This window comes from Macaca thibetana, chromosome 2 (genome assembly GCF_024542745.1).
Source record: "Macaca thibetana thibetana isolate TM-01 chromosome 2, ASM2454274v1, whole genome shotgun sequence".
In the NCBI taxonomy this organism is placed as follows: Eukaryota; Metazoa; Chordata; class Mammalia; order Primates; family Cercopithecidae; genus Macaca; species Macaca thibetana.
Window position 1 is genome coordinate 91,845,861 of NC_065579.1, and position 14,050 is coordinate 91,859,910.

General features: G+C 45.8%; 1 protein-coding gene across 2 annotated transcripts in view; it reads left to right on the forward strand.

The window, feature by feature from the left end:
• Window positions 1-14,050, forward strand: part of ITGA9 (integrin subunit alpha 9) — a 388,944-nt gene that overhangs the window by 353,688 nt on the left and 21,206 nt on the right. For both annotated transcript variants that reach the window (XM_050780278.1, XM_050780279.1), the window contains one exon: window positions 12,434-12,553. In XM_050780278.1, the coding sequence (XP_050636235.1) occupies window positions 12,434-12,553 (120 nt within the window). The remainder of the gene's footprint in view (window positions 1-12,433; window positions 12,554-14,050) is intronic.

Here is a 14,050-nt window from a genome sequence, read left to right on the forward strand (position 1 = left end):
AGATGATGTTGAGGGGTGAAGGCGCCTTCTCTGATCCCTGAATTGGTTACTGAGGTCCACAGAAGAGGAAAGGACCCCATCATCTGAGGCCAGGAACTCCCCCAAGGCAAATCAAGACTTTATGGAATCAGCTCTGTTACTGCAAGACATCCCCTCAAACTCCCGTCTTCTCAAACTCCTGTATGAGAAGCGTGCAAGAATTCTTGCTATTTTCTTGATATTTTCAAATAGCAGAATACATGATAAACTTGTAAGTCCACAGATGAGTCCGTAAGCGGCTGCCATGTGGAGTGTGCACCAGACTGAGGTCTTCGGTGCCAGCCGGAAAGACTGGCTCTGTCGCATTTCAGCAGAATCAGAATGGATTCGAAGGCTATCCAGTGGAAGTGCTCAGAATTGCACTGAAAGACTGGAAAACCAGACCGAAAATCAGAGGGATCCGGAAACCTGAGGGCTATAGGCTATGTCCAGGCGCAGGAAGTCTGGCATGGTGTCCTGGACACGGGATACAGCTGTCTCTAGCTTCTCTTCACCTTGTGCTCTGGAGTCAGGCAGAAACCTTTCTACTTCCTGGAGTTGCTGAGAAGGTTCAGTGATACCAGCATGAAGCTCCTAGAAGAAGGGCTGGTGCACAGCTGCTGCTTAGGGTGGCACAGCACCTCTGCAGTCCTGCCCACATGTGACTTGCCCTTCCACACCACTCCCTAACACTCCCCACCAAAGATACAAGCCTGGTATCTCAACCAGAGAGGCATCTGTCAACATGGCCAGCAAGAGTACTCCACAAAAATGCCACTTACCATTCCTTTGGTGGACTGCTTCTAGAGGCAAAGTTTACCGCTTTTACTGTCATGAAATAGACTATGACTTGTTATTTATCCTTTATGTGACCAATTATAGTTACAATCATGTTCCATATGACAATATAATCTTTCCCCCTTGAACCTCACATTATGCTGAGATGTAGGATGAAGAGGAGGGTTGTTGAAGGGTCAACACCACCCCAACGTATGCCATCAGTAGTGGGTGGTGGGCAGTTCTTTCTCCTCACCCGCCTCCCCACATGTGAGAATTAAGCTCTGACCATCAAGAATTGAGAAAACTCTTGGTATAGTTTGCCAAACATACGAGTCATATTTTCTAATGGTCATCATTTGCTTATTTGTATGATGAATATTTATTGAGGGCTTGCTAAGAGCCAGGCACTGTGCTAGGCACTGGAGACTCGATGGGTAACAAGAGACATGATCCCTGGCCTGCCCTCCCGGAGTTGGCCGAGGAGGCAGCAGTCATCAAGGACGCAAACAAGGATTCTATTTCTAGTTGAGGTTAGTCCCCAGGGAGTAGCCTGCTTTAGATTGGGGGTCGAGGAATGTTTCTCCAAGGAAGCTGAGACTGGCAGATGAGAAGGAATTCACTTGCCAAGCGTGAGGAAGAGTGTCCCAGTTGGGGAGGAGAGTTGTATGGAGCCCCAAAAGGCTTGGCCTCTTCAAGGCACAGAAAAACCAGGTAGCAGGAAGCTGGTGAGCAGTGAAGAGAACCACGGTGGACCTAGGCAGGGTCCACCCCAGGTAACACCACTGGGCCATTACAAAGGAAAGCTATTGAAAGCTTCTGTTTGGAGCAGGGAATGACATGATCCAATGTATGTTCTTTAAAAATGATAGGCCATTGTGTGGATGGTGGGTTGTAGGGGCAAGGGTGGAAATAAGGAGCTGGTTAGAAGGCTGTGACTATCACCTGGCAAGAGGTCAGGGTGGCAGAGGAGACAGAGCAAGTGGACAGTATGTCTATTTCATTGAAGGTGCAGTGACCGGTGCCAGTCACATGTAAGGAATGCTTATCCTGGAGGACTGGGAGGGATCCAGTGTCATCTCGATGCAAAGCCTCTTGCACGGCACATCCACAGGGGCACTCTGTTGATAGTGGCTGTCATTGCATAAAGAGATGGCCAAGGAGATGAACCACATGAAAAATGAGCCTTTTTCTCCCCAAATCCTCAAGTCCTGGTCAGTTTACTCTAAATCAGAGTTTCCAGTCATCATCATGATTATCATCATCATCATTATTTTTAGGCGACAGAACCCATTTCTAAATTGAAATGTGCTTTGGTTGACTCAGGGGTTAGGTTCCTGGAACTCCCTCCTGGTGGCTTCCATACCTGCTCACTGGACCCCTGGGCTCTAAAGAAGCCACTGCTATGGAAAGTTGTATTTTCAGAAGGTTACCCAGTTCATCAGAGGCTTTCACTAGAGACTAGTTATACCCCCAATAACTATGAACAAAATGAAATTTTTACCCTCAAGACTTCCACAGCCCCAAACAGGTCAACACACATATACACACACGTGCACACACACACACACCCCTGCAGCACTGTATGCATATGTGCCCAGAGTATCTGTACTAAAGAGGTCAAGACAGGCTTCACAGAAGGAGTGACCCCTGAACAAGTATTGAAGGAATTTCCCACGTGGACAAGGAGGATCAGGCATTCAAGATGAAGTCAGATGGTATCTTGGGCTGGATTCTCAAGAAGCAGACCCTGAAATGAGGGCATCATGTAACTAGTTTAGTTAGAGAGGTGCTCCTAATGAGACTGGAAATAAATGGGACAGGATAGGAAAGAGGAGAAGGGAAGCAAGAGTGAGATTTCAGGGAGCATCTTAGCCTCATCCTGATCCTGACCTCGGAGTTGGTCCTACCTGGAAGCAGGGGAGCTGGACTCTCACACTCCTGTATCTGCCAGTCATTGGTTGGGGCTGCTCCAGAGGTAGTAACCCCAAGGCACTTTACCCTCTAAAAGTAAGGCAGCCTCTAGAAGTGAAGGCATGAAAAACCTGGGGGCTGTGCAGGCCGAAGCAAGAGAGGGGACCTGAGAGGATCTGGGCAGAGAACCGAGTCTTGGCCACAGATGGAAATGTTCTCCACTTGAAGCCTGGGTGCTCTGCTCAGTGTGTGTGTCTGTGTCCCCTTAAGATGAAAGACCTCATTGTGTGAGGTGTGCTCGAATCTGCCCAGTTCCTGTGAAGTGCTGGGCATGTGCTATAATTACCTCCTGTGACTCTGACATTGCCCCTGTGAACTAGGCACTACGACTTCCATTTTCTGTTGACGAAATGGAGGCTCTGGGAGTGAAGAAGCCTGCCGGATGTCCCACAGCTGGTCAGTGAAAGAGCCAGTTCTGGCCACAGCTCTGCCTGTTGGCGAGCCCTGAGTCTCCCTTGACCCCTTGCCTCTCTGGCTTGTGCTGTCCCGTAGCCCAGAGCCCACACACAGAGCAGGTGGGAGGAATCGCATTCCTGGGTGGTAGACAGCTGATCTTCTGTTTTAGGAGTGACCCTTGGCTCTAAGGGCCTCAGGAGCACATCATGCTCAGACTATTTGGTGGTCAGTTGGCTTTGGAACTCTTCCCATTGTGTTCTGATCCTTAACCAGATGCACAGATGTGCAGTCAAGGGGAGAATTCTCCATCGCTTCAGGTGAATGAGCTCCATCTCCTCTCTCTCTCAAGAGCAATGTGAGGATTATGGGGAGTAGTAGATCGGAAACCTCTCAGCATGGTGCCTGGCGCATCGTAAGTACTCTACAAATGTGATCTGTTACCAATAACAGAAATTAGCAGAGCCCAGCTCATTCCTCTGCAAATTCTGACAGAGCAAGGGATTTCGGAAACGTGACACCTGGCAGGCACAGGGCATGTTTAATATCTGTGTTCATCACAGCACAGACTTACAGTGCCCATCTTGCCAAATGCACAGTTTATTTTTTGTTCATTTATGTCACCTCTGTAAGTCTCCCTGTGCCTCTGAACTGGCTTGCTTTCTAGGCTGAGTTCTGAGAGCCATCTGAGGCATGGTTCTGCTGAAAACATTTCTTCCAGCCCCAACCACCCTGTCTCCCTCCTCTCTCCCCCATACCTCCACTGGCTATTAGATGGAATCAGAAGCAGGTGGAAATGTCATCTCACTGCCACAGATGTTCTTCTCTTTCCACTTCTTATTTTACATAAATTCCTTCCTTCTGTTGAGACAAGTGTGTGATGTTGACAGCAGAGAGCATCTTGCCCTTGTCTTTGATCTTTAGCTGGTCTAGGTCTGGAGTTGAACCTCCTCTTAGATGATATTGACTAAGCTGTCCCGCATCTCTGGAAGCTCTCCATCCAGCAGAAGCCTGGGCGAGATGTACAGCCATTGTGGTCATATTCTCAGGCCTTGTGGAGACATGGGCATTGCCAGCTGTTACAGTAGGCATATTTGCATTGATCAGAACATGAAAGTTTCCAGAAACACAGAAGTGAATCAAATAGTGTGATTTAGGTTCACCCACTGCCTCAAACTGGAAGCTGGCTTCTGGCCACTCCCTGACACCAGCTTGCCAACCTCAGGTGCATTAAACTGTACAGCAGGCAGGGTGCCAGTGTCTGGACCTGCCTCGAAGGCCTGTTTGCCCTCCTCAGAGGCCTCCTTGAGACAGATCCTCATACTCCTCATTTTCGTCTGTTTTGTTGGTCAACATCCAGTGTGTGAGCCCTCCAGCCAGGGTCCATCAGCCATCCCTTCACTGGCCAGAGCTCCTGCCTTCCCCAGCTCAGCGTGCTACAACCCTCACAGCCACTCCCCCAAAACCAGCAGACTTCTCCTCAGTCAGTCTTCTCCTTTCACACCACCTTCTCTCTTATTGAAACCATGGATCTAACCTGGTGAAACCATTTCCCCTGCAGCCCTCTCACGGGGGCTGCTTTTTCCTTGTACTCCCACATGCAGTTATCCCTTCTGATCTAGATTCATTTTGCAGTGTACTTTGCAAAATGCAAATCACATCACTTCCCTGCTCAAAACCCTCCAGTGGCTTCCCATTCCTCTTAAGGTAAAGCATGGAGATCTTACTGCGGCCTCCAGCTCCTGTCTGTCCAAGCACATCATGAACATCTTCCTGTGGCTTCTTGTTCATCCTGTCGGCTTCAGTCCACTGGCCGATGGCAGTGTCTCACCCTTGCCAAGTTCACTCATGCCAAAGGGGGGTTGCACATCATGTTCCCTCTCCTTGGAATGATCTTCCCTCCCTTGTTTAGCTGGTTAACTTCTGCTTGTCCTTTCACCTTCAGCTCAAATGGCTCCTCAGGGAACTCTGTTCAGTCCCATGCCTCTATCATGAGGATCTTTTATCATCATGAACTCCTCCTTTGTAGCACTTCGACAGTTATAATGGTGCATTTATTTGTCTAATTGGTTAGTAGTCTCTAGAAGCTGGAAGTACTGTGAGGGCAAAGACTGCCTGTTTTATTCATCAATGAATTTCCACAATGTCTAGCACATAGAAGATACTACAGACACATTTGTTGCATGCATGGATGGATGGATGGATGGATGGATGGATGGATGGATGGATGGACGGACGGACGGACAAACAGAGTAGATGGACAGATTGACAGATAGGTGGTGGATGGGCAGATGGATGGATGGATGGATGGATGGCCAGGACTCCCCCAAAGGATATAACATGTAACATTTGCAAGTATATTTTTGAAGGAGAGGGAAAATAATCACACTCAGAGACTCCAGCTTCAAATCCTACCATCTCTTTTGTTGCAGACTAAGTCGTGTTCACACTTCATCTGATTTTATAGCAGAAATGATGTTGAATGTATTAATTGATATATTCATGAATCGTATAATGAATCAATGCCTTGGTTCAGGTAACAGGAATGCATGCATTCACGTCTTTATTGTATGCAAATTCACAGTTTACTGGAGTCCATAGACAGGAAGATTCATCATTACCTTAGAGAGTGAGAAGGACCTAGAACTGGGACTATGAAGTATCCAGCTGTGGTTTTAAAACTCTGTTTTGTTGGAGCCATGGGTTTCCTTGAGTTGGTTTAGGGGCTGCTGAGACCAGGTTAGGGAGGAACAGGGCTTAGAAAGAGGGGCTGGGCCAGGTGCAGTGGCTCACACCTATAATCTCAGAACTTTGGGAGGCTGAGGCACACAGATAACTTCAGCCCAGAAGTTCAAGACCAACCTGGGCAACATGGCAAAATCCTATCTCTACAAAAAAATAATAATAAAAATTAGTTGGGTGTGGTGGTGTGTGCCTGTAGTCCCAGCTACTTGGGAGGCTGAGGGGAGAGAATCACTTGAGCCCAGAAGGTTGAGGCTATAGTAAGCCAAGATTGTGCCACTTCACTCCAGTCTAAGCAACAGAGTGAGACCCTGTCTCCAAAAAATAAAAACAAACGGGGGCTGAGTAAGCTGGGTTCTAGCTGCCTACCTAAGAAACTCCACTTATATACATTGGGATGCTACAGTAAGTTGAAAATGACTATGTTTCCAAGAGCTCAGAGAATGATTAATTCCGCTGAAGATGGGGAGCAAGGCAGACTTCTTGGGAAAGGAGATATTGGAGCAGAGTCTGTCCTTTAAAAAAATAAAATGGTTTTACTTGCCTTTAAAATGCTCAGTTTAAAAAATAGTAAAAAGTAGAAAAGAGAAATGATATTCATAATATCAAAACACATCCATTTACTTTAAAGAATTCCTACTATATTTCTGCAAAGCTGAAGTCTTCTGTGTTTTAGATAATCTTCTCATTTTTTATTTTTTAATTTTTTTTTTGAAACAGTCTCGCTGTGTCACTCAGGCTGGAGTGCAGTGGCACAATCTCAGCTCACTGCAGCCTTCACCTCCTAGATTCAAGTGATTCTCTGCCTCAGCCTCCCAAGAAGCTGGGATTACAGGCATGCGCCACCACACATGGCTAATTTTTGTATATTTTGTAGAGATGGGGGGTTTCACCATGTTGGCCAGGCTGGCTTGAACTCCTGGCCTCAAGTGATCCACCCTCCTTGGCCTCCCAAAGTGCTGGAATTACAGGTGTGATCCACCACACCCAACCTATTTATTTTATTTTATTTGTTTAGTTTAGTTTGGTTTAGACCAGGTCTTGCTCTGTCACCCAGGCTGGAGTGCAGTGGCACAGTTACGACTCACTGCAGCCTCGATATCCCATGCTCAAATGATCCTCCTGCCTCAGCCTCCCGAGTAGCTGGGATGACAGGTGCATGCCACCATGGTCAGCTAATTTCTGTGTTTTTGTAGAGACAAGGTCTCACTATGTTACCCAGGCTCATCTTGAACTCCTAGGCTCAAGCAACCCTCCCACCCTGGCCTCCCAGAGTGCTGGGATTATAGGCGTGAGCCAGCATCTTCTGATTTTTTAACTTAGCATAATAAACATCATTTTCCCACATTATTACTGTTTTCAAAAGTCTCTAAAATTTGGCAATCAGGTAAAAAAATGATTACATATCCTTTCAGTGTCATACTGGAGCATCCCCTCGCCCCTTTCTACTCAAAGTGTGGTCCACGGACCAGCAGCATCAGCATCATAGGGGAGATTATTTGAAATCTAGGCTCTCAAGCCCCACTCTAGACTCTAATTCAGAATCTACATTTTAACAGAGTTCCTCCTGTGATTCTTACACACAATAAAATTTGAGAAGCACTGGTCTGCAGGCCTGCCTAACCCTCCAGGGCCCAAATTCTGTGAAGTTACATATTAACTTATAGAAGGCTGATAATTTATAAATGACTCTTGCCAGTAAAGACAAAAATGATTTCTGTTTGACTGAAAATATCCCAAAGGTTAGAGTTTACTGCCTTGTAGGGTATTAGCCAGTTTTGTACTTGATTTAGTAATCTGATTTCAGTAATTTTTTTCCTATGACTACACATTTTTTTCTGGTCTTTTTAAAACTAGCTTTGCCACCCTGCTGACTTCCTCAATAACAAATTAAATAAATCTTTGCCATGTATTCACTATATATTTGTATGAGAATCATGTTTTTAACTTTTTGAAAATTATGCTTTGACAGTCAGCTTTACTGTCATCATTTTTAATAGTTCTGTGATATTCTATTTTGTGATCGACCATAGTTTATTTATTTATTGCCCTGATGTTAGACACTTAGGATATTGCTAATTCAGCACCAATATAAATAATTCTGCAATGAACATCTTTGAGCATAAAACTTTTTCCATATTTTATATTTCTTTCCTTTGAGTAAAGTTTTCAAGTACAGAATTAATGGATCAAAGGGTATGAACATTTTTTTTTAATTTTTTATTTTTTTAAGACAGAGTCTTGCTCTTTCACTCAGGCTGGAGTGCAGTGGCGCCATCTTGACTCACTGCAACCTCCGCCTCCTGGATTCAAGCGATTCTCCTGCCTCAGCCTCCCGAGTAGCTAGGACTACAGACATATGCCGTCACTCCTGGCTGATTTTTGTATTTTTAGTAGAGACGAGGTTTCACCATGTTGGCCAGGCTGGTCAAGTATGAACATTTTTAGATGAGTAATAATGAGCTTGTCAGATGGGCAAGGATGGAAGGGCATTCCAGGAGGCAAGAGGAGCCTGCAGAGAGGCTGGGGACCACCAGTCTCACAGAGGAGAGATCTCTACCTGGCTAGAATGTAAATATGTGTCCTGGGAGCAGCTGGAAAGGCAGAAAGGAGACCAGAGTATGAAGGCCCTGGTGTCCTGAATTAGATGCTCAGCCTGAAGGAAAATCATGGACACTGTAAACCAGAAAGTGATGTGATGAGACCTGTGCCTTAGAAAAACAACTCTAACAGCAAGGAGGCCTTTCCAAGCCTCCTGTAATAGTGCTGGTGAGAGAAGACGAGATGTGAGCCAGGAAGTACCTGGGATGGAAACAAGAGGATGGAGAGAAAAGTTGTTTAGAAAGGTGTAGGGGCTTAACCAGGATCAGCCGGCTCATTGGTGGTGACGACGGGACCTGATCATCAGTGCTTCTTGCCTCTCCATGTCGTCCATGCTGCTGTTCCTTCCTTGGAGTTTTGTTTTTTAATCTAAGATATGACTTCCTAGAGCTGCAGGACACTCAGCTCATCACTCACAGATGAGTTTGAGAGTTGTGATGTGAGAGAACAGGCTCTGCCAAAGCATGGAGCATGCATCCGAGGGGATGGACAGCATCCCTAAAAATAATAAGAGATGAAGCCCACATTCCGGGGAAGTGACAGGGCATTCTTGTGGAACTTGCCAGACTAAACTGTAGCTGCTACTTTAACCTCTGTGTCCACAAAGCCAGACCTCCAACGTGGCTTTGCTGCTATGCAGATGTCAGTGTCCCTAAGAAGTCATCTGGGTTAGCACAGGGTGCTGGGCTTTACAGCTAACCCCACTGAGCTCAGTGTTTCAGTCTGATTCATAGTCAACAATAAGGTTTAGCAAACTTTTCTCACACCCAGGCACTTTCACAGAACTGCCACATTTCCCTATCAGACCCCCATTTCAGGGAGAAAGAGAAAGTTGGTTGCCTACGGTTGCACCAGGACCAGATTAAAGCCAGCACTCTTCCCTCTGCATCTTTCCTAACAGTTCCTCACAGTTCATCTGTACAAGACACCATGAGAGATTCTGAATGCAGGAGGTGATTTGATCCACAGCTTTTTAGGGGCAGGAACCCAAAGACATGAATCTGTCTGCCTTTAAAGATAAGAGCTGCTCATTTGAACTACATAGAAAATAGTGGATTTAGGATGACAGACGTCAGAGCTCACTCTGTCCCACACTTCCTACCCATAAATATTCTTTCCTGAGAATTGCCTACTGTCTGAAAATTGCTCTTTTTAAAAGCCCCAAGCTGGAAACAACCTCCATGTGCTCATCAATAATAGCATGAATAAATAGTGGCATGTCCACACAGAGGAATACTATACAGCAGTGAGAGTGGACATGCCACAGCCTGGAGCAATTTCCCAAACATAACAGTGAGAGAAAGAAATCAGATACATGCCTGTAATCCCAGCACTTTGGGAGGCTGAAGCAGGTGGATCACCTGAGGCCAGGAGTTCGAGACCAGCCAGGCCAACATGGTGAAACCCTGTCTCTATGAAAAATACAAAAATCAGCCAAGTGTGGTGGCAGGCACCTGTAATCCCAGCTATTTGGGAGTCTGAGACAGGAGAATTGCTTGAACCCAGGAGGCAGAGGTTGCAGTAAGTCAAGATTGTGCCACAGCACTCCAGCCTGAGCAATGGAGCAAGACTCCGTCTCAAAAAAAAAAAAAAAAAAAAAAAAGAGAAAAGAAAAGAAACCAAGTACTGTAGTTCGTACAGTGTCATTCCATTTATAGCAAGGTCCCAAAAAAGCAGGTGATGCTAATCCAAGCTGTTAGACATCCTTGGTGGGGGTGGGGACTGGAAGGAAGGGGGAAGGTAGCTTCTAGGGAGGTGATCACCTTCTGTTTCTTGATCTGGGTGCTGGTTACACACATGCATTTAGCATTTGGTATGTGAAAATTCAGCGAGCTGTACCCTTAGGATACCTATACTTTTCTCTATGTATATTCGACTTCAGTAAGTAATTTTTAAAAAGTAAAAAGCGCTGGGAGTGGTGGCTCATGCCAGCACTTTGGGAGGCTGAGGCACAAGAATCGCTTGAACCCAGGATGCAGAGGTTGCAGTGAGCTGAGATTGCGCCACTGCACTCCAACCTGGGTGACAGAGAGAAACTCTGTCTCAAAAAATAAAATAAAAACTAAAAAGTAGCCAGCCATGTACAACCTCAAAAAACTCCCTACAAGCAATGACAATGATGCTAACAGGAACACTCCATTTGTCAAGGGCAGGCTCTGTGACAGATGCTATGCTGGGGACTCTGTGTGCATTACCCCTTTTCAATCTCTGGCAAGGCACTGTTCTGCTCCTGTCTTGCAGATGAGAAAACAGACTCAAAAACTGTGGCAGCCTGTGTGTCCATTTGCCCCATCCCCCTGGCGCACGCACACTCTCGCCTACCCCAGCTGTGGGAATGGAGGCAGTGAGGTAGAGGTGGTCTCATTTTCTTTCCTTATCACTAGGGAAGAGCCAGTAAGTAATTCATTCAGTTGACAGGTAGCCTATAAAGAAGGCCACTGTCAATCAGGCACTCTGGTGTGGTGATGACAAGCTCAGATTTGGGGGTTTGGGGTTGGCTAAGACCTGGGTTCAAATCGTGACTCTACACAGTCTAGAGCAAATATCCTTTTTGGACCTCCATGTCCCCCTCTATAAAATGGGTGTTGAAGATCTCATAGGGCTGTTGTATGACTTAGATAAGAGATTGCAAAAAAAGCACAGAACTGACACAGACGATATTCAATAAATTTAGAGAGGGATGGGAGCCAGGCCCTAAAATGGTTAAATAAGCATTGTTAGGCATTATCACGTCAGTATTGTGCCCAGTCATTCTGCAAAACTAAACTCCACTGTGACCAGTGGGGCTAAAGCAGAGCCAAAGGGGACAATCAGAGGTGAGCACTAATACATGTTTAACAATCAGTTCTCTGGCAGGAGGGTAGGGGTGCCCTGATTTGTTTGCCAAATACTCCCACCATAGCCCATTTCAAACTGCCATTGCAATGTCACTAGGTACAGAGTTAGGAAGAGATGCACAGTTGCCTCTCATGAGCTAATATGAGCCAGCTCCAGCACACCACTGAGTTTCAGGAAAAGTTGGGAAAACTTGGCTCATTGGGACATGGGCTCCGATTGCTATGGCTCCCATGGGAAACCACGGTACAGCCTCTTGAATAAGTTTCTTCAATGTGCTAGGCCCTACCATGAGACCCAAGACAGACTGTGTCCTACCCCTTGTGGGGTCCACAGTCTACTGGGGAAACTAGCATTAATCAAGTAATTCCTCTAAGTGACACATTGAGCTGAACACTTGGAAAGAAGAGCTGCCTTACATGCAGAGCACTCGCGTGTCAAAGCTGAAACAAAAGGTACATTGTTGTTATCTGTTCTGAATCAAGAACATAGTGTGTCCTCTAAGTTTTTCAGTACACTTTTGTTCACTTCATGATATTTAAATCAGGGTTGTTGTCATTACAACCCTTTCAAGACTTAGGGCTTGGATTTCAAGTGCCTTTTCAGATGCCAGTGAAAAATCCATCAGTTTGCAACCAGAAAAACGTTCAGCGGAGCTTATGTATTTATTTATTAGTAACAGTGGTCTGGATACTTCTCTGTAGTTCTCTCCAAATGTCAAGCCCAGGCTGGGCTCCATCATGCTCTGTGCACTTCTGTTTAGGAAATGTTTTCAGCCGGTGCAGTGGCTCACGCCTGTAATCCCAAAACTTTGGGAGGCTGAGGTGGGTGGATCACCTGAGGTCAAGAGTTCGAGACCAGCCTAGCCAACATGGTGAAACCCCGTCTCTACTAAAAATACAGAACATTAGCGAGGCACCTGTAATCCCAGCTACTTGGGAGGCTGAGGCAGGAGAATCGCTTGAACCCGGGAGGCAGAGGTTGCAGTGAGCCGAGATTGCATCATTGCACTCCAGCCTGGGTGACAGAGCAAGACTCTGCCTCAAAAAAAAAAAAAAAAAGGAAATGTTTTCACTGTTGCGTTGCCTCCTAGGTGGTCTTCGAGGCCCTGCACAATCTGGAGCCCCGTGGCTACGTCGTGGGCTGGATCATTGCCATCAGTTTGTTGGTGGGAATCCTCATCTTCCTGCTGCTGGCTGTGTTGCTCTGGAAGGTGAGTCTGGCGATTGTCCCCACCCATGGATGCCCAGCTCTCCTGCCTCTCCAGGGAGGAAGGAGTATCCTGTTAGAGCTTCCTTCATGGCACTGGTACAGCGAAGGACATTGACGCTTCAGGCAGGGAGTAGAATCTTGGCTCCCCTTGAGGCCATCCACAACTAAGGATTTGGAGCACTTCAGAGGGAGGGCAAAAGTCTCAGTACTATCTTCTCTTACCTTCCCTTAGAGTCCTAACATAGGATGGTGAGAACCTAACTCCAAAACAGAAGCCTGGGGAGCAACTGGCAGGAGAGGGAGATTTACCATTTGCTTGAAGAAAGATCAGAAGGCAATTCTTCCTTCTTTTCCTCTAAGGAATAAGAGGAAGATTTCTGACCAGAAAACTTGAGTAACTGAGATGGGTTACAATCCAGAGTAGCTTCATCAGAACTTCTCCCAACCTCATGGTGGTTCATCTGGAGGTGGCCCAGGGTGCAGACCTGTCCTGCCTCAAGCATCACTCTCTCAAGGAGAAAGGGGTGTCCTCATCCTCATGTCTAGGATGATTTGTTTGCCTCACACTCTGCTTTCAGAGACCCGGAGTCCTTTTCCTTCAGAGCCTCTCTATTCATCAGTAATGGTATCACAGGCTTTAGCTGATGAAGGTCTATCTCTTCCTTGTTTCCACTGTGTCCTCAGCTCCAAAACAGCACCAGGGACCATAGCTGCAACTTCCTGACACCAAAGTCCATACTTCTCTAGAATTCCAAGTCTCAGATGTAGGTGAAAACAGCCTCTTAGAGGATTATAGATGGATATTTTAAAATAAAACAGTGTAAAAGTGTTCCTATTTCTCCACATCCTCTCCAGCACCTGTTGTTTCCTGACTTTTTAATGATCGCCATTCTAACTGGTGTGAGATGGTATCTCATTGTGGTTTTGATTTGCATTTCTCTGATGGCCAGTGATGATGAGCATTTTTTCATGTGTCTGTTGGCTGTATGCATGTCTTCTTTTGAGAAGTGTCTGTTCATATCCTTTGCCCACTTTTTGATGGGGTTGTTTGTTTTTTTCTTGTAAATTTGTTTGAGTTCTTTGTAAGTTCTGGATATTAGCCCTTTGTCAGATGAGTAGATTGCAAAAATTGTCTCCCATTCTGTAGGTTGCCTGTTCACTCTGATGGTAGTTTCTTTTGCTGTGCAGAAGCTCTTTAGTTTAATTAGATCCCAATTGTCAATTTTGGCTTTTGCTGCCGTTGCTTTTGGTGTTTTAGACATGAAGTCTTTGCCCATGCCTATGTCCTGAATGGTACTACCTAGGTTTTCTTCTAGGATTTTTATGGTATTAGGTCTAACATTTAAGTCTCTAATCCATCTTGAATTAATTTTCATATAAGGAGTAAGGAAAGGATCCAGTTTCAGCTTTCTACTTATGGCTAGCCAATTTTCCCAGCATCATTTATTAAATAGGGAATCCTTTCCCCATTTCTTGTTTCTCTCAGGTTTGTCAAAGA